The sequence below is a fragment of the Oryctolagus cuniculus genome, chromosome 4, assembly GCF_964237555.1.
Source record: "Oryctolagus cuniculus chromosome 4, mOryCun1.1, whole genome shotgun sequence".
Lineage (NCBI taxonomy): Eukaryota > Metazoa > Chordata > Mammalia > Lagomorpha > Leporidae > Oryctolagus > Oryctolagus cuniculus.
The window spans coordinates 85,794,965-85,822,900 of record NC_091435.1 but is presented as its reverse complement, the minus strand read 5'-3'; the positions used below and the strand labels follow the sequence as shown (position 1 = coordinate 85,822,900).

The 27,936-nt window shown below is 36.5% G+C and overlaps 1 protein-coding gene across 10 annotated transcripts in view; it reads left to right on the top strand.

Moving 5' to 3' along the window:
* OPA1 (OPA1 mitochondrial dynamin like GTPase) overlaps positions 1-27,936 on the top strand; it is a 98,700-nt gene that overhangs the window by 2,930 nt on the left and 67,834 nt on the right. For 3 of the 10 annotated variants that reach the window (XR_011387994.1, XM_070072353.1, XM_008266679.4), the window contains exons 2-7: positions 6,072-6,390; positions 7,027-7,123; positions 8,142-8,249; positions 9,445-9,512; positions 23,080-23,133; positions 25,055-25,159. Coding sequence is in view for 8 of the 10 variants with exons in the window: in XM_070072353.1 (XP_069928454.1) it covers positions 6,072-6,390; positions 7,027-7,123; positions 8,142-8,249; positions 9,445-9,512; positions 23,080-23,133; positions 25,055-25,159 (751 nt within the window). In the remaining 2 variants the exon portion in view is untranslated. Of the gene's footprint in view, positions 1-6,071; positions 6,391-7,026; positions 7,124-8,141; positions 8,250-8,724; positions 8,779-9,444; positions 9,513-17,561; positions 17,673-20,559; positions 20,669-23,079; positions 23,134-25,054; positions 25,160-27,936 lie in introns of all 10 variants that reach the window. The other 7 variants (XM_070072352.1, XM_008266674.4, XR_011387993.1 and 4 more) reach the window with 5 other exon arrangements.

Here is a 27,936-nt window from a genome sequence, read left to right as displayed (position 1 = left end):
CCAAGTGCTTAGGCCCTGCACCCCATGGGAGACCAGGAGAAGCACCTGGCTCCTGTCATCAGATCAGCGCGGTGCACCGGCCGCAGCTCGCCTGCCGCGGCGGCCATTGGAGGGTGAACCAACGGCAAAGGAAGACCTTTCTCTCTGTCTCTCTCTTTCACTGTCCACTCTGCCTGTCAAAAAAAAAAAAAAAAAAAAAAAAAAAAAAAAAAAAACTTAATACCTGCTTTTCTCAGAGTAAATAATGTTTGTCTTGCTCCTCACCTTAAAGCAAAGGCTGGGAACATCTGGCCCATGAAGCTTTGTATGACCTGTGAATGATGTTATATATACTCAAATGTCCCTTGGCAGGAAAAAGGGTTCCCCACTCGTCTTAAAGAGTTGATGAATTTAGATACTTTGTGTGTGTTACCTCTGAACGAGAAGGCTGACTGAGCCTTGTGTTTTAGGTGTATGACATATCAACTAACAAGCTTCATTGTAGGGTCTTTAGGAGGTAGGCAGTTGATCTAAACTTGTTACGTACAAATGCCAATATTGTTCAGGGCTCAGGCTGGAAAGTCTGTGGTCTGTGTCCTGCATGCTGTGGGAGCCTTGGCTCCCGACTGCTGCTGTTAGCATTCAGCTGGATTGGGTTTCCTCAGATGCTGCTTCAGTGATTGCATTTCTCCTGTTTTTACTCATGTACCTGTATCTCAACAGGACCTTGCTGGGAAAAGTGGTTCTCTCCTGTATGAGCACTGATCTTTAGAGCTCCTTGAAGTGGAGGCTCTAGAAGTAATTCTTGAGGATGCCTTTTCCAGTACCAGGATTTTTGCTTTGAGTCAGTTACTCTTCCAGGGGACTCACTGAAGAACCTTTCACGTGTAATTACTGGCCTGAAATGCTGGACTCTCTGTCCCTGACTCTCACCCAGCTTTATTGCTTGCCAACATTATGGAAGTAGGCATTTCAGGGATTTGGAAGTAAAATATGGAGAAAATAAGGAAAGCAAAAGCATCTTAGGCATGAACTCAGATCTGAGATACATCAGGTTAAGATATGTATTTGGAGGCTGGCGCTGTGGCATAGCAGGTAAAGCCGCTGTCTGCAGTGCCCTCATCCCATATGGGTGCCAGTTCGAGTCTCTGCTGCTCCACTTCCGATCCAGCTCTCTGCTATGGCCTGGGAAAGTGGTAGAAGATGGCCCAAGTGCTTGGGCTCCTGTACCTGCATGGCAAGACCCGGAGGAAGCTCCTGGCTCCTGGCTTCAGATCAGTGCAGCTCTGGCCATTGAAGCCAATTGGCGAGTGAACCAGTGGATGGAAGACCTCTCTGTCTCTTTGCCTCTCCTTCTCTCTCTGTGTAACTCTGACTTTCAAATAAATAAATAAATAAATAAATGTATTTGGATTAGCTTTTTTCTTAAAATGCAGATAGCTTTTTGAGGATTAAAGATTATTCATTTGGCCCACTCACTTGGCTAATCCTCTGCCTGTGGCGCCGGCATCCCAGGTTCTAATCCCCGTTGGGGTGCCGGGTACTAGTCCTGGTTGCTCCTCTTCTAGTCCAGCTCTCTGCTGTGGCCTGGGAGGGCAGAGGAAGATGGCCCAAGTGCTTGGGTCCCTGCACCCGCATGGGAGACCGAGAGAAAGTACCCGGCTCCTGGCTTCTGATGGTGCAGCGCCGGCCGTAGCAGCCATTAGGGGAGTGAACCAACGGAAGGAAGACCTTTCTCTCTGTCTCTCTCTCACTGTCTAACTCTGCCTGGCAAAAAATTTTAAAAAAAGATTATTCATTTATGCATTGCTGGAGTTTAGTGCAGATTAATATTGAAACAACATTTATTGAGTACTTACTCTGTCTAGCCATTGCTGGATTCTTTCAGTTGTTTGCAATTTAATTTTTTTCCTTGACATTGCTTACCATTCGTGAGGCACTGGTGTAGCCCTGGGAAATAAAATGGTCAGAAGACAGATAGAACCCTGACCTTATGAAGATTGCAGTTTACTGGAGGAGACAAATATTATTACAATAAAAACACTATTATGCAGTGCAAATTTTACAAGCTCTACAAAGGAAAAGTACAGAGAGCCAAGAAGTGTAGCAGAAGGACTCAGCATTCTAATGAAGATTCAAGGAGAGGTGGGAGTGCTTGCGGTGAAACTGATTGTACACAGCAGCAAAGTAAATAGAAGAGTTTGTCACACAGCCCTGAGATGGAGGGAGTGTGGCACAATTGAGGAACTGAATGAAAACTAGGCTGGGTTAAGTTTGGAAGCAAATAGGAGAGAGGCAGGGATCAGACTGGCAAGGCTTTATAGACCAGGAGTTTGGATTTTATTCCTAATTCAGGAGAGCCATTTAAGAGATGGATGGAAGTGAGTGACAGTGATCACATTTGTATTCAGAAGAGTGGGTCTGGTAATAGTGAGGATAAGGGAGGTTCCAAGAGTGACCCCCCAGATCTGTGTCTGATGTCACAGGATCAATAAACTCATATGCTTTTCTGAAATAGCAAATACTACAGGAGGGTCAGGGTTTTAGTGGAAGTGGAAGAAGAGATCACAGTTAGGAACATCTTGAATTTGAGGTACTTTTTTGGATATCCAAGTGGTGATATTGAATAAGCAGTTGGACACATGGGTCTGTAACTTTGTGTGTTAGACTTAAATTTCAGAAACATGGATATGTAGGTAATCATTGAGGAAGTTAAGTGTAGATAAGATTACCTAGGAAGAATGAGAAGAGAAGTTGGTTGTGTGTAGAACTTGATGAACTCGAAGTTAATTGACATTAACTCTAATTCTGATATTATGTCATTTTAATGGACTAAGAAACTGAGGTTTTGATTAATTCATAATTTGTCCATGATGAGATAGCTAAGTAAGCAGTGAAACTGATTGCAACCAAAGTTCTGAACCAAAAGACTAGGTGAATGTATCCATAGAGTTGGCAGAAGCTTGAGCTAAATGTTAGGGACCTGTAAGTTACTGCCTGCTGTATTTGTTTTTTTGACTTTTTTGGATCTGTAAGCAGTGGCCTCAGTCACACCAGGTAAAACCTAGTGATTATTTTTACTCTTTTCCCTTCCTCTGGCATTAAGTCTGCCATTCTGGTACCCACCTTTGTCACTGCTGCCCCCTCACTTTAGCTCTTCTCTCTTGCATCTGGAAAGCTGAAATATGATCATGGTTTTGCTGTGCTTTTGATCTACTTTTGCCCAGGGTTACCTTTAATATCTCCTTTAATTACTGTGCAGTTAGTCTTACTCAGAAACTTCCAGTGACTGCTTGTTGCCTACAAAATAAGGTTCAAACTTCAGCCTGATATTCAAGCATAGTTTGTCTGTAGACCACCTCTCCAGTTTTACCTCTCAGTATGAACCTTCTCTGCCAGCTTATTGGGTCTCTTACATTGTCTCACTTCTGAATCCTCTGCCTACCTGAAATCTTTTTCTCTGTTTTGACTTTTCACTTCCACTTCCCTATTAACTTTTAAGTTTTACTTTTTCTGCGGAGTGTTTACTGATCACCTCAACTACTAAGAATCACTTGCTTTCCTGTTAACTCTTGTAGCATTTAGCTGTTGTCTACCGCTCCTTTGACATGCTAGTGTTGTGTTATTGTCATGTGTATGTGATTGCTGCATTAGAGGCAGTTTTGAAGCTGAGGATTTTGCTGAGTTTGAGGTCAGGAGAATTCAGTCTCTTTAGTTAATAAAAAAAGACATGGACTGGACTTACTTTTTATATCATTATGGAAATTACTATTTATCTTGGGGACCGGGCTTTAAATAAAAAGAAATGTAATACATGTACTGACTTTTGGAAAGAAGGTAAATGATTTTGTGTCTACCATTAACATTTACGCACTTAGGCATACAAATGAATGATGTGCCTAATTCGTATTAAGCTCCATTTCCCTAAGGTTTCCTGAGTTGGAAAGTTCCTGTGAAGTCTTGAATGAGAGCAAGGCCCTGTGTCATCCAGAGAGTTCTAGAGAAGGCTGCAAGTTCTCCAAAATGTCACTTCAGCCTCCTGTTTGGGGACACTGATAGGCATCTGCTGCTTCCATGTTCTCACCAACTAGTGTCTTAAAGCAAGAATTTATGGTCAAGCTAACCCTGATTTCAATCCTCTTCCATCGTTAACTGATCATTCTACCTTAAGCAAGATGTAGTTTTAAAAAACAAACCTCTAGGGGCTGTCACTATGGCTTAGCAGGCGAAGCCACTGCCTGCAGTGCCAGCATCCCATATGGGCACTGGTTCAAGTCCTGGCTGCTCCACTTCTGATCCAGCTCTCTGCCATGGCCTGGGAAAACAGTAGAGGATGGCCCAAGTCCTTGAACCCCTGCACCCATATGGGAGACCCAGAAGAAGCTCCTGGCTCCTGGCTTCAGATCGGCACAGCTCCAGATGCTGCGGCCATTTGGGGAGTGAACTAGCAGATAGAAGACCTCTTTCTCAGCCAGCACCGTGGCTCACTAGGCTAATCCTCTGCCTGTGGCACTGGCACCCCAGGTTCTAGTCCCGGTTGGGGCGCTGGATTCTGTCCCAGCTGCTCTTCTTCCAGTCCAGCTCTCTGCTGTGGCGTGGCAATGCAGTGGAGGATGGCCCAAGTGCTTGGGCCCTGCACCCACATGGGAGACCAGGAGGAAGCAGGTGGCTCCTGGCTTCAGATCTGCGCAGTGCACTGGCTGTAGCAGCCATTTGGGGAGTGAACCAATGGAAGGAAGACCTTTCTCTCTGTCTCTCTCTCTCTCACTGTCTAACTCTGCCTGTCAAAAAATAAGTAAAAATTTTTAAAAAAAAGACCTCTCTCTGCCTCTTTCTGTAACTCTGCCTTTCAAATAATAAAATAAATAAATCTTAAAAAAAAAAAAAACCTGTAAGGAGAATAGCTCACTTTACACTATATTTTTCTGAGCTAACAGGAGTAGCATTTATGAAAACATCTAGCATAATGCCCGATCTTTTACTAGGACTACAAGTGATAACCCATTCTCTCCACCCATCCCTCATCACAGCATTCTTTTCTATGTTTCTTAACATGTTTTTCCTAAGAAATTTCCAACCCTTTGTATAAGTGAATTAATATTTTTAAATTGCTTAGGATTGGGCCTGGCCCAGGGTAAGCAGTTATGGATATGTATGTTGAATAAGGCATAGAGCTGTTATTGGTAGCTCTTCATTCTCTGCAGGAAGGAGGAAAGGGTGGAACTGGGACAGCTAACACATACAGTTTGCTTCTTTTCTCTTTAGAGGCTTTTTTGCTGTTTTCATTTTCTGAAAGCCAGATGTGTTGGGTGAGATTGATTAATTTCTTCAATTTCCATCCTTGAGCTATTTGGCAAACATGTGAGGGTGCTTCAACAAGTTCATGGAGGCTGGAATTAAAATATAAGTTTATTTTGGTACAAAATAGTTTTGAGATGCTTGCATGGGTTTTCAAAGATGCATTTTCCATGAACTTTTTGAAGACGCTTTATATGTGAGTTTTAGAATTATTTGTATCAATATACACTTACCTTTGAATTCCATTTTCCATGTACTTTTGGAAGTATCTCTGTAGACGAGGGGAGAGAATAGCTGTTCTGCACTGTTGAAATTCTGCAAACAAAGGTTTGCATGCACTTTTATTCTCAACTTTTTCTTACAGTGAATAGCAGTTAATAAAAAGAAGCCCCACCTTTTCTGTTTTTAGTTTCAGTTATTCAGGCCAGGATTATGGCCCTCATTCTTGTACATTAAAGTGCAAGCTCTGGCGTGCCACTCAGAGGTGTGACTCTTGACATTGTTCCTTATCTGAGTGTGTAGTTGGGCAAATTGTTTATAACTTTGTGTCACATTTTCCTCATCTCTGAAATGAGGATAATTCTGGTACTTTGGTCATAGGATTGTTAGTAGGATTACATGAGATAGCACATGCTATCCTAGTGCCTGACATAGTAAATAGCTAGTAAGTGTACACTACTGTATGGAATATGTGGCTGGTCACATGTGCATGAGTGTGTTTTTCTTCAGAATATTGCTGCTCTTGTTTCTTTTGCATTGTTACTATGTCTGATCTTTTCTCATTTTTCTTTCAGTGAAGTTTGCCAATCCTTAGTGAAACATAGCTCTGGAATGAAAGGAAGCCTACCACTACAAAAACTGCATCTGGTTTCACGAAGTATTTATCATTTACATCATCCTGCATTAAAGCTTCAAAGACCCCAACTAAGGACATCATTTCAGCAGTTCTCTTCTCTAACTAATCTTCCTTTATGTAAATTAAAACTTTCTCCAATTAAATATGGCTACCAGCCCCGCAGATATTTTTGGCCCGCAAGATTAGCTGCAAGGCTCTTAAAACTTCGGTATCTCATACTAGGCTCTGCTGTTGGGGGTGGCTATACAGCCAAAAAGGTGAGTTTGACGTCCCTACTGATATTCCAGTTATTCCAATATGATTAAATTTTGATAGCATAAGGTTTTTTTTGTAGTATAGCAGAATATAATTAGGTGTTTATTGTGTGTCTCTACCATCTACTGGATTGTTTTAATGGTGGTAATAGGAAAATGCCTTCTGAATCTTATATGATGTAATGAAAGTTATAATTAAATGATATACAAATGGCATAGTGGAAGGAGCCCTGGGATGGAAATGAGATTACCTAGGTTTGATGTTGAACTTTGCCATTTAGAGGCATAGTTAGGAAAGCTATGTGGCAATCCCATTCCATTGCTTCTTGGGCCAGAGTCAAAGCCTTCTTTCCTCCAGTGTATCTTACTTCCAAGTCCACAGCATTGCTTAAAACCAAATCCTGTGAAAACAGGAGTGTATTTTGAATTTTTACGTTTTCTGTATTTAGTAGGGTGTGTCTACGTTTTTTATGTATTTGCCAGCTTATTTGTTTTTAAAATAGTTAAGTCCATTTAAATTTGTTTCTTAAAATGTTGAACATAATACATTGCTCTCAGTAGATTAATGTGTTTTAAGTAAATAATCTTTCTCTACATTTTTGTTTGGGTAAATACCTGATTAACATTCTTATCTTTCAGACTTTTGATCAGTGGAAAGATATGATACCCGACCTTAGTGACTACAAATGGATTGTGCCCGACATTGTGTGGGAAATTGATGAGTATATTGATTTTGGTTTGTATCATTAACATTGAAATACCTTTCAGAGTCATTTTCTTAGGAAAGACAGGTAGTTGTATTGAGATAGTTTATGTGTGTGATATGCAGCAATTACTTTCTAATGTTAAAAGTAGTAGAATACCAAAGGAAAAAATTTGTGAAAAGAATGTATCCCATAGACTATCACTTAATACAACTGCCACTATACTTACAGAATCATCTAATTGTTCTTGTTATGTGCACGTGGTTATTGTTTTAGTTCCCTTCTCAAAAATTATACAGTCATAGTGAGCATACACTTTGGCATCTTGTGTCTTGCTAACACATTTGTCAGCATTTCAGTGCTTCCAGCAACCTTTCTGTACATCATTTTCAGAGTTGTATAATGTTGCCCAAAGAATTTGTACCATGATCCACCTAACTACCTCTTTTTAATTGGATGCATTAGTTACTTCTACTTTTTGAAGTCAAATTCCTGAAACATCTGTTACTATCCACAATGATTTCTCTCTCCTCTTTAGCCACTGTCCCACTTTTTTATTAGGCATATGAGAAAAAAGTATATTTGATAGCTATGATTGCCAGTAATTCATGTTGAACTTTTTAAATGTTTTTTGATGAAATTATTGTTTTCATTACCATTTTTTACGTGTTGTCTGATTTCTAAGTATATATGGAGATGGAATTAATCTCTACATGTACTTACAGTACCTCTTAAAGATCAGACTGCTGTGTTGATCAAGGCATTTTCAGGAAAAGCACTTTTTAAATTATTTTTCTAGCATTCTACATTGTCACATTTATCAGTGTGCCAGTGGTGTCTCAGAGCCTGGATTCTGGGACCTAGGCTCAGACTTAGGCCTGCACTTCTTCACAGTGTGCCCACTTATTCATCTGTAAGTGAGGGTAACAATAGTAGCTGTTTTGTAGAGTTGCTATGAGGATTAAATAAGTTAAGAATTTTATAATCTTTATATTATATCTGACACATATTCTTATTTTGAGACTTTTTTTGTGTTTTGGTCTTCTCCAGAGAAAATTACAAAAGCCCTTCCTAATTCAGAAGACCTTGCAAAATTAGTACCAGACTTTGACAAGATTATTGAAAGTCTCAGCTTATTGAAGGACGTTTTCACCACAGGTAAGAGAGGACATGTTTGATTTAATAAAAAGTTTTAAGAACCACAGGAAAAGTGATAGATATATTTGCTTGTTTATTACCATATTTTAAATGAAAACCTTTAGTACAAATTAAAGTCAGGTTTTTTTTAAAAAAAAAAAAACTTTCATTGCACAGTGGTTTCAAAGCTCAGTGAAGTGCAGATTTACAAGAGCTTAAATATACGTGGCTTTTACTTAGTGAAGGAAGAATACATTTGTCCTTGACAAGTAGATGAGACTTCCTATGTATTTGCTTTTCATAATTAGTGAATTTGGTGACTTTAAAAGAAAATTTAACTATGGTAGATCATAAGGAGTAGAATTTATTAAGGTTAATCCTAGTATATTTGCCCAATTACTTCCCTGTAGAGTTATAAAGAGATCTCAGACATCTATGTGTGCTCATTCCTATAAAATTTTACAATTCTATTTCCCCTTTTGCTGATTTTTCGCAGGTCACAAATTGGTTAGTGAAGTCATAGGAGCTTCTGACCTACTTCTCTTGTTAGGTGTGTAAACAGACATTTTTACTGACCTTAACATGCCTCTTAAATGCTTCTAATAAACTAGTTGCAATTAAAATTGCAGGCCAAATTTATAATGCTGCTTGTGCTAAATTTTAAAGCCCCAGAACTCTATTAGGCAAACTCATTATCTTATAGGTAGAAATAATAAAATAATAAAAATATTTCCTAAAGGTGGATATATAAGATTAAAGCTATTAAAAAATTTGCTTAGCCAAAATACTTTCTGGAACTAGATCTAATTTTTTTCAATGAATGAAATGAAAAGTAATTTTAGTTTGTCTCATCTGCCCTGTCATAATTGACATTTTACGTTGAGTGTTGTATCACATGTAGTCCGTAATGGCAGTGGTAGTTGTCCAAACTGTAAGTACTTTGTTGCAAATAAGATTATCTTGTTTAAATTATAGCATTCAGTTACATATTTTTAAGTAATTAGGTTAAACATGTGCTATAATTTCCTTTTAAATTTTCTATATCAGTTACCAGTAATGTTATTTAAAATAAAAATAAAAGTGATTTGATGTTTTGAATCTGAATTATTCTAAAGGTCCATTTCCTTTTTAAATGGTTAGATATAATTTGGTATTTAAGTTAGGCCATCAGTAGACATGATTAGAGAATTTGAAGGATTGCGTATTTATCTTTAAGGTTCACCTGGAGAAACGGCATTTCGAGCAACAGATCATGGGTCTGAAAGTGACAAGCATTATAGAAAGGTAAGTATAAGGGAATTCTTTATATATGTAGTCTTGAAAGTTTTTAAACTTTTTACTTTTTTCAAGGATTTAAAAACGGTAACATCTGAGGGACAAATTAACACAAAAGTATCTGGAGATATTGTCACTAGTCTTAGTGCAGATTGACAATCATACAGCTTTTTCATAGTGTACCTTTTCCACAAACTTTTTGAATACCCCTCATATGTGTGGGAAAAACTGATTTAGACAAGATAAGTAGACTTATGTTTCCTTAAACTTCTCAAACTTTAATATATTCATGTGCACTGTAAACCTCCCAAAGGAGCCTCCCATTTTCTCTTAGTTCTCCTAGGAACTAAGTTTCACTTAAGGGAATAATAGGTGGGTTATTAGGAAATAAATCATTTCTCTTACATTGAAAGTCCACAAAGTTATTTTTAGGGTTATTTAGGGTCTGTCGGTTTTAGCACAGATCTATTAACAAAGTCCATATGAAATTTTTTGGGAGAATTGCTGATACAGAATAGCATATTGCCCTGTTTTTATAATTTATACATGTGTTTCCCTGACATTTTCGTAGTCTTCATTTTGTTTTAATTCTTTTGGAATTGATAAAATAATGATTCATTGAAGATTAAAAAACTATGTATTTGTAAATGGGCCAGAATTGTGGCACAGCAGGTTAAGTTGCCACTTGCCATGCCAGTGTCCCATTATCAGAGTGCTGGCTCAAGTGCTAGCTGCTGTGCTTCTGATCCAGCTCTCTGCTAATGAGCCTAGGAAAATAGCAGATGGTAGCCCAAGACATGGGCCCCTACTACCTCTAAGAAACCAGAGTGGAGTTGATGGCTTGATGGCTCCTGGCAGCAAGCTGGTCTAGAGACCTGGCAGATGGACGATCTCTCTCTCTCTCATTCTCTCTCTGCCTTTCAAAATAAATAAATAATATCTAAGAAAAGAGATTTCTAAAAAAAAATTTTATGAACATTTTTAACTTAAATATTGAGTATGTATCTATGCTGAAGCCAGTTATGCTTTTAATACAGCAAAGAAAATAAATTTTTTGTTTTTATTTGGCAAAGCAAGAAGGAGAAATAATTCCAGTGTATGGGTTTCCACCTCTTTCCCTGTACTTCAAATTTGAACTTTTTACATGATATTCCAAAATTAATTGTATTTCTAAAAAATTTTTTTCTTTTGCCTTTTTTTTTTTTTTTTTAAGACAGGCAGAGTTAGACAGTGAGGGAGAAACAGACAGAGAGAAAAGTCTTCCTTCCGTTGTTCACCCCCAAGATGGCCGCTACGGCTGGCGCTACGGCGATCCAAAGCCAGGAGCCAGGTGCTTCCTTCTGATCTCCCATGCCGGGTGCAGGGGCCCAAGCACTTGGGCCATCCTCCACTGCCTTCCTGGGCCACAGCAGAGAGCTGGACTGGAAAAGGAGCAACCGGGACTAGAACCCGGCGCTCATATGGGATGCTGGTGCCACAGGCAGAGGATTAACTAAGTGAGCCACAGTGCTGGCCGGCCCTCCTCTTTTGCCTTTTAATCTTATGTTTTGGAGAAAATGTATTTCAAAGTGTGTAAGTGTATGTTTGCATTTCATCTTGATCTTTTTTTACATTAACATTTTAACAAAAAGACACTGAATTATAAATTATTATTTGTAGCTTATTTTGAGCCAAGGCTTGCCTTGGCTTTAAGGCAAGTAAACTTATGTTCAGAGATAGAGCTAATCTAACTGAGAAGAAAGAACCCTTGTTACAGGTATGGTAGGATGGTTCTTTGAGTGGCAGGATTTTTCCTAAGTCGCTTAGGGAGGTCTGCATGCCTGTTTCTCTCTGATGTGGCCTGAGATTACTTTGGTGAAGGAAAAGCCTATTGCAGGGCCTGATAAACTCTAATGAAGTGATAAATGAATTATCATTAATTCTCCATGAGCTCTGTAATACAGAAAACAAGAGAATGTGTCTTGGGAATTTAATTATAGTATAACAGACAAGAAAGTGAATGTATTTGCTGTATGTTGTTATTTTCTTTTTGCTTGTTTCATAATATCTTTGTAATCAGGTCAGGCTGGTATCTGACAGTTCCAGATTTAAAATAATATTTAGGGTTGGAAATAACTTACGTGTTAGTTTAATGTTTGTCAGGTTTGTACCAACATTTCTCACTAGAAACTTAAAACTAAATTTCTACTAGAAATGGGTGTGAATCAATTAAATTTAGGTAATAATAATTGAAAAGCAATTTTTACAACTAGAACTAAAAGATTCATCTTTTCTAGTAGGAAAACACATCTGTAGAAATGCTGGCAAGCAGAGGAACAGTTAGGAACATTCAGACTCAACTGAAGTTAAAGTTAAGGAATCTGAGGGGGGAATACAGGTCAGGTAGCTTGACCTGAGTCAGAAAGAATGGGGGACGGCGCCATGGCTCACTTGGTTAATCCTCTGCCTGCGGCGCCGGTATCCTACATGGGTGCCAGGTTCTAGCCCCGGCTGCTCCTCTTCCAGTCCAGCTCTCTGCTGAGGCCCGGGAGGGCAGTGGAGGATGGCCCAAGTGCTTGGCCCCTGCACCTACATGGGAGACCAGGAAGAAGCACCTGGCTCCTGGCTTCAGATCGGTGCAGCTCTGGCTGTAGTGGCCACTTGAGGAGTGAACCAGCGGAAGGAAGACCTTTCTCTCTGGCTCTCTCTCTCACTGTCTGTAACTCTACCTGTCAAATAAATTAAAAAAAAAAAAAAAAAGAATGAATAACCTGAAGAACTGATTATGTTTAGTATCTGTCCTGGAGTCACTAGACTTTGAGGTGTGCTGGAAAGTTGTAATAGGGATGTTTGGAAAGCGTACAAAAACTATATATATCCACATAGTGCTGAACAGGCTAACTAACCATCAGTTTTCTTTGGTTTTACTTGGATTTATATCCATTCATTTTGTGGCACTAGTTATTTCTATTGATCAGTAATTCTGATATGTGCCTTTGTTTAATCAAACATTGAAAAATAGAAAAGCCACTTCTTCAACTTAACGACCACTTTATTAAAGGTATGAGTAATACACAGTAAAGCTACTTTTTAATCAATGCTTTTTATTAATCAAAAATTTTAAAACTTGTGTCCACTGGAGGAAAATAGATACTAAAATAGCTGTTGATATAAATAATATTCTTGAGATCTGGAGACCTTTAGAACTACTTGAAGACAAATTTGGAATTGGAATTTGTTTTTTTAGTGAATTAATGGACTCAGTTGATTTGTGAATCAACAACAGATTCCTGTGCATCATTCTTAGTAAAAACAGGAGACAAGACCACTCAGAGTATTTCCTTTTTTAGATTCTGTAGATTGTTGTGTTCTAGTAAACACTGACTTGCTAAATGAACCATTTGTGCTTTTGTCCTGTTGTTTCTGATTGGTCATAAGCATCTCACAAAAATAAATATGACCATTTTGAAGGTGACAAGCACATTTATAATTTATAGAAAATATTTAAATGACTGTAAAGGAACCAGTCAGGAAAAGTAGTGTTAACTGTTTTAAGTATAATTATTCAGTGGCGATACTTGTGCATTATTAATGCTCCTCCTTCCAATGTGCTAATTCTAGTTCTTATTTTGATGGTTTATGTTGTACCTCCTGGCTGAAATACCTGTCTTCCTGTGTTTTCTACCAGCCTAATTTCTGCTTACCCTTAAAGCTTGGTACAGTTGTCACCTTCATGAAGCTTTCCATAATCATTTTAGTTCTTTTCATTTGTACTTGTTTAAAGCGCTTGCCATGTAAAACATTATTTACTTTGGCTTGCATTCTTACCATTTAGTGAGTTATTTCGGTCACTCTGTTTCTCTCCTCAAAGCATCTAATGTTGAACTCTTAGCAGAATTGTTTGATTGATTTAACTCATTTGAAGAGAGGCTGATTTAAAAGATGCAAAATTGGTTGATGCCAGCAATGATGAACCCAAATATTTTTTGCCCTGATTACCTATGATTTGCTCTTGGCCTCTGTGTTTGGTAACTGTTGAGAAGGGCAAGTAAAGTAGTTCCTGTGCTTGATATTCTGAATTGGAGTAAAGCTGTCTTGCTTAAGTATAATTTACATTTCTGGAGTTCCTTATGCAATAAATAGTTTTGTAACTGTGGCAAAATTAAATTCTCAGAACCATCATCATCACAAAATAGGAACTCAAGTTTTCTGAGCAACTGACAACTAGTAGCTATACTTAGTTAGGTTCTCAGCCAGAAGCCAAATCATTCGTGTACATGAATGTGGTGTATCGAACACTGAGGGATCAGAGGAAGAAAAGCAGGAAATTTCTGCATGAGGAAAAGTAGACTGACAAAGCAGATGGCCTTACTTTATTCTGTGATTAGGCTGCACTTGTATGCTCGTCGAGAAAATGTGTCAGTTCATATGTACATGTGAATGTCACATTGTTTTTTAGGTAACAATTTAAAATTGTATTTAGACAAAGTTATATATTTATATTTATTTGATAATAGGCTGTTTTGTTCAAATCTCTTAAAATTATTTGTTGAAATTGCCTAAATGGTGTTTCTGGATTGGAGCAAGTTAAATAATTCCAAGTGGATATTTATTTTCTTCTGACAGCCAGTAATAAATATTTTTCAATTGACTATGAATGTATATGAGCAGAATTTTTAGCTGGTCATGTAGCAGACTTGTTCAAAGTCTAAAAAGTAGTTTAATGCTTAAGAATATTTTTTTAATGGACAGGGAAAGAAGTTTTTACTTTCATAAAGTTCTCTGGCCAGACTGAGGTTACTATAAAACTTCTAAATCAATGGTTGTGAACTTTTTTTCTTACCAATACCAGAAAGTAACTATTTTAGGCTTGCAGATCATAATGTCTCCATAGACTACTCCATGAACCCACTAGGTTTGCCAGCTTCTTCTTGAAATGATGGGCCAGAGGCACTTTGAAAATAGTATAACCATATATAAAGTAGTTTCAGTGGCTGGCGCTATGGCATACTGGATTAAGCCACAGCCTGCAGCACCAGCATCCCATATGAGCACATAACAAGTATGTGCCACCCACTGCTCTACATGGTAGCTGCGACACATCTCCTGTCTGTCAGGCCTTATGCTAAATGCTGGGTTTAAAACTGAACAGGATGTGGTCCTTGCTGTGCTGTTGATTTTTTTACAATTCTCTTAAAAATGCTTTAGCTGAATTCACATGAGTGACTTATTTTCTTAGTCTGTTCAGGGTACTCTAACAAAAATACTCTAAGCTGAGTAGCTTATAAACAACAGACATTTATTTCTCAAAGTTTTGGAGGCTGAAAAATCTAAGATCAGGGAGCCAGCACATTTGACATCTGAACAGGGGCCCTATTCCTCATGAAGAGGCACCTTCTCCCTGTGTCTCAGAGCCCTCATGTTCTAGGCATCTCAAAAAAGACCCAATGTTTGAATACCATCGCACTGGGAGTTAAATTTCAACATTCGAATTTGGAGAGGACAGACATTCAGACCATGGCGTAATATTTCAATGTTATTTCAAATCTTTTCCACTGAACTGAATTACATTTAAATTAGTTAACATTTTCAGTTTATGCATTGGTTTCTAGAGTTACTGCTGATTTTCTTTATCTGATGTTACAGGTTTTTTTTCCCCAAAATCCAAGACTATCGTACATGAACTGTGAGACTGAAAGTTGCAGGATAAAATTGACAGTTGCCAGAAGATACTTAGAGAGTATATAATTTGTAATTGTTAACAATAATTATTTAGCATTATTTATAATAATTACTATACTATATGTATAAAACAAACACTATTTTAAAAATAATTGTTGCTATTTCTTGAAAGAAAAATGTCCATGCTTCAGAAGAATTTATTGAAAAGAAAGTACTTTGTACATCTGAGGAGTATATCTTGCACAGTAGATGTACACGTTTCTTCCCTTTCCTATTCTAGATGACCTTAACTTAGAAGCCATATAGCTCACCACCCAGTCTCTAGGGTAAGATTTGTTGCCTAAAATTCCAGAAAAGTAACATTAAGATTTGTAGATTAGTAGTATATTGTAAGTAGCTTTTTCTATGTCTAATTCTTGTTTTCTTCCTACTTTTTCCAGGAGGTAACAGTTAATTTCAACTATCTTCGCATAACAGTGCTTCAGTAACAGGCTTGGAAGGAAAGTCTAGAGAGTATATTTTTTCCATTCTAATAGATGTTATTTATTGTACAGTTGTACATAGATAAGCAGTAGATTAGAGAGGGGTGTTTAACTAGAAATAAAGAAGAATCATGTGCCTGATAGACCAGTGGAGGTAAAAGGTATAAAGTGTTTCCTCAGTACTTTGGCATTTTGTAAATTACAGTATTGGTGGAATAGGAATATAGTAAGTGCACTACTATATAAACCAACCTAGGAAGCCTTCTTTAAAAGGAATTGTTTGAGAAATCTAAACACTTAGATCATTAAAAGAAGTGATTATGATAAATGACCAAGTGAGTGGGAAATAAATCATATTTTTTTGAAAAGTAGTATTTTTAAAAACATGAAAAAAATTTATAAGAATGATGAGGATAATGAATGAGTGAATTAGCACTCATTTGATAAATTTATCAATGATCATAACTAATTTATTTAAAAGAGGTCTTTTGGGGGGTAAAAATAAGAAGTCGAGTACTGTTGAATCCATAAACAAATGATAAAATTTCATTGTCATGGAAGAAATAAACTGGTTTCATCCTTTGATTTATAGTTTTATTCATTAAGTAATGAAGCTTCTGATGAGCTTGCTACTTACATTCTGAATTTAATATTAACTAATATTTTATTTTGAGACTACTTATACAAAATAAAATGTTGATAGTCATTTTTAAAAAAACTCCAAGAAAATTATTTAAAGTCCTTAGATTATTTTAATAAATGCTGATTTTTCCTCTTTTTATTTCTATAACTGGGTAAAAGCTGAGCCCATTGTACTCCCAGAGCATTATTCTTGTGTACATTAGTTACCCTGTTCATTGGAACTTTACCTTTTTAGGATTTCTAGTTAAGAGTTAGGCTTGTGATGTTCTTTCCTAGTTGTCTTTCCTCCATATTTTTCAAGGTTGATTTTTGTAATAAGCTAGCAATAAAAATACAACATGTACTTTGGTATCATGACACAAGCGAGTAGATTGTAATGAAAATTGTACCAATTTAACATTTCATGATTATTAAATGGAATTAGTTTTAGAAATAGCAGACATGATTATTTTGTACATAGGTCCAAACTGGTTTTTGTTTCATTTTTAATTGTCATATAACTATATTATTTCCATGTCTTAATTATGTTCCTATATATATATAGTGCTTTTGTTTAATGATTGATATATGCAAAGAGCCCTAAGTTTTAGTTAAGTAAGCCTGTGTATACAAATGCACATAGAATTTATGGATTAATGTAAATCCTTGATTAACTTGATGGTAGAAAACAAATTGGTATGATTTTGAATGATTTTAATCTTTAAATGAAGAAATCTGGTATCAAGGAAAAATATTTGCTTAAGAATAATAATGAATAAATAAGCTATTATTGTCCTCCAGGCAGTCATAAGAGAATTGTAGGTGAAAATTGGAATGTATAAGCCTATAAGATCAACAATTTAAAAATTAGTTCTGTTTTTTTCCATACGCAGGAGTTTACACTAGTTTATATTTTAAATATATTTGCTTTCTAAATTAAAGAAAAGTTAATGAGCTACAGTGCCACCCTCCTTGAATGTTCTAGTTAGTCTGGGTTTTACTGCGTTGATATTATATGTGTGACTTGTTGCATGAAGCATTTACTATTGCATTTTCCTTTTGACTTTTTAAAATATGCTGTTTTTTTCTGAGACATCTAATTTTACTAAGGGAAAAATGGAAATGCAGTACAGAGCCCAATTATAATGATGGCTTTAAAGGTACACAAGTTTCCATTTTTGATTTAAGCTATCCATTCCTCCCTCTCTTACAACTCTTCCTTTGTTGTGCCCTTCGGTTTAACATTGTTCTCCTCCCCAATTTCCCTCTTCTCCTCATTGTAAACTCATGGCAGGGTCTGCTTGGTGAGCTCATTCTCTTACAACAGCAAATTCAAGAACACGAAGAGGAAGCGCGCAGAGCCACTGGCCAATATAACACGAGCTATGTCCAACAGAAGCGCAAGGTGATGGATGGTTTAAGGGGGCTTCTGATTTATTCACACTAATCAACCATTTCTGCCAAGATCATGTCGCCTTAATCCATTCGTGGACTCCAATTATGACAGTTTTTTATAAAGTAAAAATATTAAAAAAATATTAAAAATATGTACATTTCTTATAGTGACAAGTATAGACAAAATCCAAAATATCAAATATAAGCATAGAAATTTAGTTTCTGAAAATTAGGTTGTTTGTGAGGATCCATTGATTTGTATTTAGAATAGAATTATGACTTGCTATTTATATGGCCCAGTTACTGAGTCACCGCCCTAAGTTTGTGTACAATTCATTGACCTGTTCTTCAAGTTTATATTTCTAAAATTAAATAAGAATTACTGTAGATTTGCCAGTCTAAATTTTTTAAACTAAATTTTTTAAACTTCAGTTTGTTGTAGCTAAAATGTATCATCTGAACATTTTTTTTTTGACAAAGTTAGTGAGAAAGAGAGATAGAGAGAAAGGTCTTCCTTTTCCGTTGGTTCACCCCCCAAATGGCCACTACAGCCGGCGCACTGCGGCCAGTGTGCTGTGCCGATCTGAAGCTAGGAGCCAGGTGCTTCCTCCTGGTCTCCTATGCGGGTGCAGGACCCAAGCACTTGGGCCATCCTTCATTGCCTTCCTGGGCCACAGCAGAGAGCTGGACTGGAAGAGGAGCAACTGGGACAGTATCCAGCACCCCAACCAGGACTAGGACCCGGGGTGCCAGCGCCGCAGGTGGAGGATTAGCCAAGTGAGCCGCGGCACTGGCCGAGAACATTCATTTTTTTTTAAAGAAGAACACTATTGAGAATTAACTTCTGGGGAAAGACATGTAGTTCTTTTGCCGTTGGTTCACCCTCCAATGGCTGCCGCGGCCTGATCCAAAGGCAGGAGCCAGGTGCTTATCCTGGTCTCCCCTAGGGTGCAGGGCCCAAGCACTTGGGCCATCCTCCACTGCACTCCCGGGCCATAACAGAGAGCTGACCTGGAAGAGGGGCAACTGGGACAGAATCTGGCGCCCCGACCGGGACTAGAACCCGGTGTGCCGGCGCCACTAGGTGGAGGATTAGCCTAGTGAGCCGCGGCGCCAGCCCAGACATGCAGTTCTTATATGCTTTGATTAACTCACTACATACATAAGTTTTTTATATTAATAATACAAGCACAAATAAATTTTCAGTGTGGACCACTGAGGCATTGAACATTGAAAATATGATGTAATTGTTATCAAGAAAATATACCAAAATTGGACTATTATTGTAATCAAATATATATAAAATATAAAAATATATAAATAGACCAGATGTATGTACTTCTGGCTGTTAGGTAACCCCACAGAAGAGATGCCAAGGTTCATGTTTTAAAGAAACTTTTAGGTCAAGTGAAATAAATGTGGTGGTACTAAAGTTATACTGTGAGATTTTGAAATCAGCTAGTTTATATTTACATCTGTTAGATCTGAAAAGTTTTAAAGTCTATACCAACTTTATTCAAGAACAGAGATTTGGTCATATATTGACTTCCTATCAATTCTAATTTTTAAATCAACCAATATTATAGGGACTGATTTAGTGCACTAATTCTGCTGGCTAACCTTATCTCATTTGGTGGTGGTCAATACTTTAGAATACTTATTTATCATAGTTCCATTTGTTTTTCAGTGTCATTTCCTGGCTTTTCTCAATTCCATGGCTGTGGAATCAACTCCTTTACATTGTTTAGCTTTCAGTGAATGAATAACTAGGTAGGAAAAGAAAATAATGCTCTTCTCCTAATGGTTAAATTAAAGTAGATGTGTTAAGCCCAGGAAAGACTTACTTTAAATGGTACTTTAACATCATTCAGTATGCTATGAGTGTACCATTTAAATATTCTAGCAAACTAGGTGCTTAGCCTATTCATACTTTATTTTATAATATAAGGAAAGGAGAAGAAGTAGTACATTCTGGCATGTTACTTAGAAATATAAATATAGATCAAGTTATTAAATAATTTGGGATGAGTCCCATAGACCTGCCATTTCCAAGATTTCTAAATTTCAAGACTAAAATAAGGTTAATCATTGTGCTTTTCAACCTGATAATTCAGGAGATATTAGTGATAAATACTGGTGAGTGATGATATTGCAGTGCCATAAGTTACTGTTTATTGTAGGCCTATTTTAGTAGTCTTTATTCAGGTTTAGTTGTATCTTTCTTATTTCTAATACTTTGATTATTAATTTAACCCTTCTGTGTCTGCCTTTTCCCATTTGTAAAACAGAGCCTGGCAGGACTATACTTCCATCTGTTTTGTTCACTAAAGCACACTTATTGGAGCACCGACAGGCTTGTTCTTGCCAAGTCTATAGTAACCTTCTATAAAAATAAATGGAACTTTTAAAATAATCTGTGTTCTTCTATAATAAAGTCTTCCTTTCCTACCCTGAAAGATTGTTTCTCTACTGTAGCCTCCCCCTCTTTCCCCTTGTAGTTATGCAGAGGTGACTAATTCGTATCATTCCAGGCTTTTGAGGTTTATTTGAGGCACAAAACCACAGGTACTTTTTTGCTTTTTAATCGTTCTTTCTCCCTTACCTTCGTGAAAGTGTAAGCAGGTTTCCATTTTTAGTATTTTATTAATAACAACTAATACATTTTCCCTCTGTCTTCGGAGCAAAAGAGCTCAAGAGGAGATGATAGATTAAAACTGCCATTGGTAGTTTTGCCTCTCATGAATATGTACATGCATATAGAATTTTTATGACTCTTTTACATATATATGCATTTCAGTGTTTCACAATGGCCAAAAACGGTCTGCTAGAGAGAAATACTTAAAATTTAAAGTCAGGCTTGGTTTTGTGAGGAGCTAGTAAAGGTTTTTCTCTTTCAGCTTTAGCTTCTTTTCTGCGGAGGATTCCGCTCTTTCTCCATCAGTTTCACAGCCCTGGAATTGTAGAAAAGCTCTGGTTTCAAGACCATTGATACCCATTTCTATCAGGGTGAGTTTTAAATTAATTTCATAATGAAAACTAAGTATATTGAACAGCAGAACATGAGGTTATTTTTGTTTTAGTGGCTGGATTTTACCAGTAAAGCACATCAAAATAAAACATACCCAGATCGCTGTTTAAGACATAGAGTAACTGACAGATTAAATATAGCTTCTTCAGTTCTTTTAAGAAAATATGTAAAAATAGCTTCTCATAAATTTTTCCCGTTTGTTTTATAAACTTAAGAGTTTTCATCTTATTAGAAAATATTTGATCTAATTCTGTGTTCTACCACCACTCATCTATATGACGTTAAGATTAATTTTGATATTCCATTAAGACAAACATAGAATGTAGGAGGTCAGTAAACTACATTGCATCAGAAAAGAAAATGATGAATTTAAATACTCCTAAAAATCTGAATTTGTAAAAATCTTAATAGTTATGATCCCACTATATTCCTAAAGTTGTACCTATGAGATTTGTATTCATTAAACAAAAGCTTTAAAAAAAGTTATGATCAATTAGCATTAAAATTGTATTTGTGATATTCTAGTACCCTTCCATTATTTTAACATGTTATATAACATTTTATTTTACAAAATTATAAAGTTAACATTTTGTAGCCCTTGACTTATAATAAACATTCAAAATCTTTTGCATAGTTGTATTAGATTCTTAATTTTTACCCCAGATATTGAGTACTGTTCAGTTTTCTATAGTCACAAATGATGTATTGTATGAAATCAGTACACGTTCACATTCAAAACTGAAATTGTTTTTACTAATACTTTTATATATATTTCATACTAATTTAGCAGCAGTTGGGTAAATATTTAATGGAATAAAATTCATAAAATATCTTTTAAAATAAATTTGGGATCTTAACTGCATAACAAATTTGCTAGAACCATACCATTACAGAATGATGGCATACCATATGATCATAATATGGAATTATTTATTTCTTCATTGGCCTTCAAGATTTTGTTCTTTGGGTTATGGACTCCTCCCCAATTTGCTTGTCTCCTCACAGTTAAGGAGACTGTTAATAATTCTTGTCCATTCTACATTAAAACACATAGTTAAAAGGAAAAAAGTCTGCCTACTATGCAGGACTGGGAATGCAATTAAAGTTTGTATTGTGCTATATATTTTTCTAGTTACCAGATCATTTTTGGAGATTCTCAGACTAGGCTTTAAAAAAATAAAATATGTACGAATTGTTTCTAGCAAGCACTGTCATTTGTATTACTTAAACAAAGTTTGGGGAAATTTTTGAGAAAATATTTATAAATAAGAATTAAAATCTGAAAATAACTTTTTACAGCATGGGCAAGACTTATTAATGTCTATTTCAATAACCAAGTCATCTAAATTTTTCGTATTTGTTGGCCACCATGATGTCTTGATTGCTTGAATATTCAACAAATAAAATGAAGATGGGAATAAGGATTTAAATCAAAAAGAAAAAGAATGTTTAATTTAACTTGGGTTTCTCTTCTATAAATTTGTATTTACTAATTTTGATTTTTCAGAAATTAAATAATTATTTTTAAAGGCTGAGGATGACAACTTCTGCACCTCACCAGGAAGTCAAAGCATGGTTATATGGATTTGTCTTAAATGACATCATTTTAATTATAATTGGTCATTGTTTTTTGTATTTAGAATTGTATTGTGACTACTTTAAAACTTGTTATACAGTAAAGTTCTTTGCTTTTTAATATTTCATCTTAGAACTATTAATAACAATTTGAAGTAGTTTACACAATACCTCTGGATTTTATTCTATTATTGATTCAAATGTTCAAATTGACTTCAGTTGTTTCACTTGGCTTCACTGCTGCAGATCCAATCTCTGTACTGTGGGTTAGCAGATGTTACATTGGAATTGAATTTAAAAGCAAGCATCTGGCTCCACTTGTTAAAGTTCTGGAAATGTAATTTGTTCTTTGTGTTTACTATACAGTACAGAAATGGATATTTCCTTAACAAATACACTATGATCAGTGAGCTTTTTTGGTAGTTGTAAATGATAGCCTGTACCTTATTTCCCAAAACACATTTCTGGAGGGATACTAATGCTTTGTTTCTCTAGGTGTGTAAATCCCTGTACAAAACAACCTCTGAAGAATATAGTAACCATATGTGTAAATGTCTTATTTTTCTAACAGGCATTTCATAGGAAATATCTAAAATGGTCAAAGAAAATGACTGCCTAAGTTTTTTTTATAAAATTTTGATGAGCTATTTTTATTGATGAATAAGTATGTTTTTACTTTCTTAAAACTGACTTCAAATTTGCTTTGTTTAAATATGCTAGTTGTTTTTACTGTTAATATTTTTAAAAGTTTAACTTACTGTACATTCTATGGAAAACATTATTCAACTAAGATTAATTTATTTTAAATATTTAGGTGTCAGACAAAGAGAAAATTGACCAACTTCAAGAAGAACTTCTACATACTCAGGTAATTCTAATGAGTAAGAAAACCAGGGACTTTTTTTTTATTATATTCTAATGTAATTTTGGTGATATGGAAATTTATTTTTCAATAAAGCAAAATTTGGAATGGTTTAATGATAGACATTATCAGTAGATGCAAAAGATGACTGAGAAAATAAAGGATAAAGAATTCATTCATTCATGTGTAAAAACCTTCATTCATGTGTAAAAATCTATCTTGAGTGAATCTTGTGCTTCTAAAGAAAAAACCATGAAGATAAAGGAGGAAGATGGTTTGTTCATGTATAAACTTATGTTTGCATCTATATAATGCAAAGTTAATGAATTGGAAACAGGTAAGAACTTTGAGTTAACACATAGTTACAGATTCCTCAGGACCCTTTCCTTTGCTTCTCTATAGCCTGAACCCAATCAGGTAATACTTTTTAAAGATATTTCTCGTGCTACTTTGATAAACTCTTATCTTACAGTTAATGATAAAATCATCATTTTAAAGACCTGAGCAGTGTGACAAGTAGGTAATGTTCTAGTACAAAATTGCCGTATCACTTACTTCATCACTGCTTGTTCTAGACAAGTAACAGTGACACGCAATAACTAAGAAGTTACTTTGTAAAGTTAAAAGATAGTATGTTGGGTCTCTGTAGGGAAAAAATAAGCTAGTAGGTAGTGTATGAAATGAAGCAAGTATATTTTTGAATCACAGGTTTCCTTGATACAGATGTATTGAGTCTTATATCTGACTGTATACCAAAATCACCTGTGCTGTCAGTGGTACTGTGTATGTTTTTGTCTTCCCAGCCAGTTGATTCCAGTCCTCAGTCAGAGGTTAAAAATCATTGATTTCAACGTGTGAAAATATTTTTAAAGTAGAATCTAGCTTGTAGTTCTGTCTTATATTAGGTAGCTCAACTATGTTTTTCTTTCATTTAATTTAAGTTGGCCATTTTCTGAGGATACAACTATGAAATTCTGTTATTTATTTTGTTCTTGGAAGATTAAAACCTAGAATTTTTCCAAGAAATATTTTCCATTATAAAAAGAAGGGTATTATAAATAGGACATAAACAGAATGCTTATTGTAGGAAAGAGCAATTCATAATTGTTTTCTTTCATGTTGATGTTTAGAGAAGAAATAAAAAATTGGAAGACCAATTAGAAAGGATCAAATTTGTTTGAGAAGAAAAATGTGTGGCCAAATGACTACATTAGCAAAATAACCTGTATAAATATATTACTATTCTTTGGAATTATTTTTATGTTGACATTTTGAGTATTAATATGTTATCTCTGGACATGTAAACTTAATAAAACTTAGAAAGACTTCAGTTACTAACTCGAACAGACCTGTATTCAAAATCTTCCTTTCCTACCTACAAGCTGGATAACCTTGGACAGGCTGCCAGACTTCCCTAACCTTAAAATCCAAACCTTTATACCTCTGCCTCATGGGGTATATGTGAGAGTGAAGGAAGCTAATGCATGTAAAACACTTAGTACAGAGCCTGTCAAGTAATGCACGCTCTGATTCTTCTAGCTGTTCTTGTTATAGCATCTTAATTATGATAAAATAATGTGGAAAATGGGAAGAATTGGAATTTTTCAAATGGCTCTTAATGAAGACTTAACACCTTGGTCTTATAGGAAATAATCCTCTTTAGAGTGTAATTAAGAATTTTGAATTCTTATATTTGTAGTATTTTAAATCTATTTTCTCCAACGTAAGCTGCAAAGAATTTTCTAAATGTTAAATTGTAATAGAAAATTATGATGAATGTAATTAAGATGATATTCATAGTTATTTTACTCTCTCAACATTTCTAAATGTGATAATTCATTTTAAATAATCAGGATTTGGGAAATTCTAATTTAAATGTAATGTTCTTTGAAACACATAGTAGTTTATGTATATTACTTTGTTGCAGTTAAAGTATCAGAGAATCTTGGAACGTTTGGAAAAGGAGAACAAAGAATTGAGAAAATTAGTGTTGCAGAAAGATGACAAAGGAATCCATCATAGGAAACTTAAGGTATTTTAAGACCATCTTAATTTGTTACTTCTCAGAACTTTCCCTCTGAGCACTATGGATCCCTTAATACTTGTTTGTAAGGAAATGAATTCTTATACTTTTTCTAACCTAATGTCCATATTTCAGAAATTGTAGTCTCAAAAGACATTTTATACTGTGCTTATAAAATGTTCATACTTTTAGGAATCATTTCTTTTTGGAGAAGTATATTCTTCTGAAATAACCTTGTTTATCCTTAGGCATAATTTGTAAATCTATAAAACCATAATTATTCATTGGTGGACATTTAAATATGACTTATCATCATTGCCTTACTTGTATTTCCAGGGAATGATTTGACTACTTCAATTTTAAGACTACTTCAATTTTAATTTTTCTGCTGGTTCACTCCCTAAATGGCCATAGTAGTCAAGGCTGGGACAATCTGAAGCCAGGAGCCAGGAACTCCATCCTGGTCTCCCATGTGGATGGTGGTGACCCAGGTTACTCGGACCATCTTCCACCTGCTTTCCCAGTGCATTAGCAGAGAGTTGGATCGGAAGTGGAGCAGCCAGACTCAAAACTGGTGCTCTTAGGGGATGCTGGCATTGAAGAGGGTGGCCTAACCTACTGCACCACAATGCTGATCCCAACATTTTTCTTTCCCCTCCCCTCCCCTCCCCTCTCCTCTCTTCTCCTCTCCTCTCCTTTTTTCTTTTCTAAGATTTATTTCTTTATTATTTGAAAGGCAGAGTTGCGGAGAGGCAGAGGCAGAGAGAGAGATTTTCCATCCGCTGGTTCACTCCCTAAATGGCTGCAATGGCCAGAGCTGGGCCGATCCAAAGCCAGGAGCTAGGAGCTTCTTCCGTGTCTCCCACATGGGCACAGGGACCCAATCATTTGGGCCATCTTCTGCTGCTTTTCCAGGCCATAGCACAAAGCTAGATGGGACCCGTATGGCACCCGTATGGGATCCTGGCACTGCAGGTGGTGGCTTTACCCACTATGCCGCAGCGCCATCCCCAGCGTTTTTCTTTTAATGAGAGGTTTCTTAAGTATTTAAAATAACTTATGAAAAAAATATGCTAGTACTGTTATCATCATCACATTGGTAATTACTGTCGCTCCCCCTCTTCGTGGAGGAACGACACTAAACCCTGCCTAGGCTTCATATCCGAGTCACGGCACCAATATGTCGCTCCCCCTCTTCGTGGAGGAGCAACACAAGACCCTGCGCTGTTCTTTTGTCTGCTCGGCCCTCCCCGGGTTTGCTGCTGGTTCTTCCCGGGTTGGCTACCATCCCTTCCACCTCCGTGGAAGGGCGGTTCCCCCTGCCACATTCCCCACTTCTGCGGGGGAGCGGCACACTGCCGGCCGGCTCTCTCGGGGGCTGCACAGGTGTTCCCCTTAGATGTTCCCCTTAGATGTTCCTCGTACATGCTGTCTCTCTCCTCCTTTATAGTCCTCCTCCACCAATCCCAACTCGGCTGCCCACACGCCGAGTACGCTGCTCTCCTCCAATCAGGAGCAAGTCTTACAGTTTATTGGTTGAACTGGAGGCAGCTGTGTAGAAGCTGTTTTCTTCTCTCCCAGCGCCATATTGTGGGAGAGCAGATGCATAGAATAAGTCTTAATTCCAGTAACTTAGTCCAGTCTGAATTGCTCCCCACAATTACCATTATCAATAAATTAAATTGTCTTTCTTGTCAAACCAAGACATTTATGCTAAATTTAAATAAAATTTATTTAGTTTATTAGATTAATTTAAATTGCAAAATAAGTAAACATGATTTATTGCAGTGTGGCAGAATCTTGATGCAGTAAATCATGGACTAAATATGTCAATAATTTACCTCAGAAATGATATTTTCTTTTATAAAATGCAGTAGTAATGATAATTTTTGTTCATTTAATGTTCATGGGGGTGATAGCTGCTTGCCATTTAATTATTTCCAGATGTTAAGAGATGAAAGGAATCTTGAGCATTCATTTTTTTCTACCTTACCATTAGACTTTATCTTGAGGTCAGGCATTGTGGTGCAGTGGGTTAAGCTGCTACCTACAACATCAGCATCCTGTGTAAGAGTTCCCATTTGAGCCCCGATGCTCTGCTTCCCATCCTGCTAGTTCCCTGGGAAGGCAGCAGAAGATGGCCCAAGTACTTGGATCACAGCCACCCCCATTGGAGAACTGAATGGAACTGCAGGCTCCTGGTTTTGGCCTGGCCCCAGCATTAGCTGTTGTGACTGTTTGGAGAATGAACCAGCAGATGGAAGATCTCTCTCTGTGTCTCCGCCTTTTCTCTTTTCACATAAATAAAATAAAATAAAAAACAAAAAAAATATACAAAAAAACCCTCATCTTGAATTAGTAAATGCTTAATGGTTACCATTTTTTTCCTGGCCCATTTATGTCCTCATTTATTCACTCATTCATCAGATACTTACTTGAAGATTGGTCTGTGTAAGGCACCATATTCAATCCTGGTTCTACAGAAAGAAGCGATATAGAATCTGCCCTGAAGCTTTCAAATTTCAGCCCTGCCCATTGGTCAGAGGACAGTTAACCACTCTTTCTGGTTTAGCAGTCTTCCTCATGATCATTTATCCTCTCTGTCCTTTTTCCTCTGACTGTCATGTGCACACATGCATGCACACACACACACACACACACACAGCAAATTTAGTGTAGAATAATTTCCTTCTCAGTTGACTCTTTATATGATTTTTTGGGTGTTAGCAGTCTCCCAATGTTGGCATTTAGTATTAAATAATGACATTTATTATTAAATAATGACT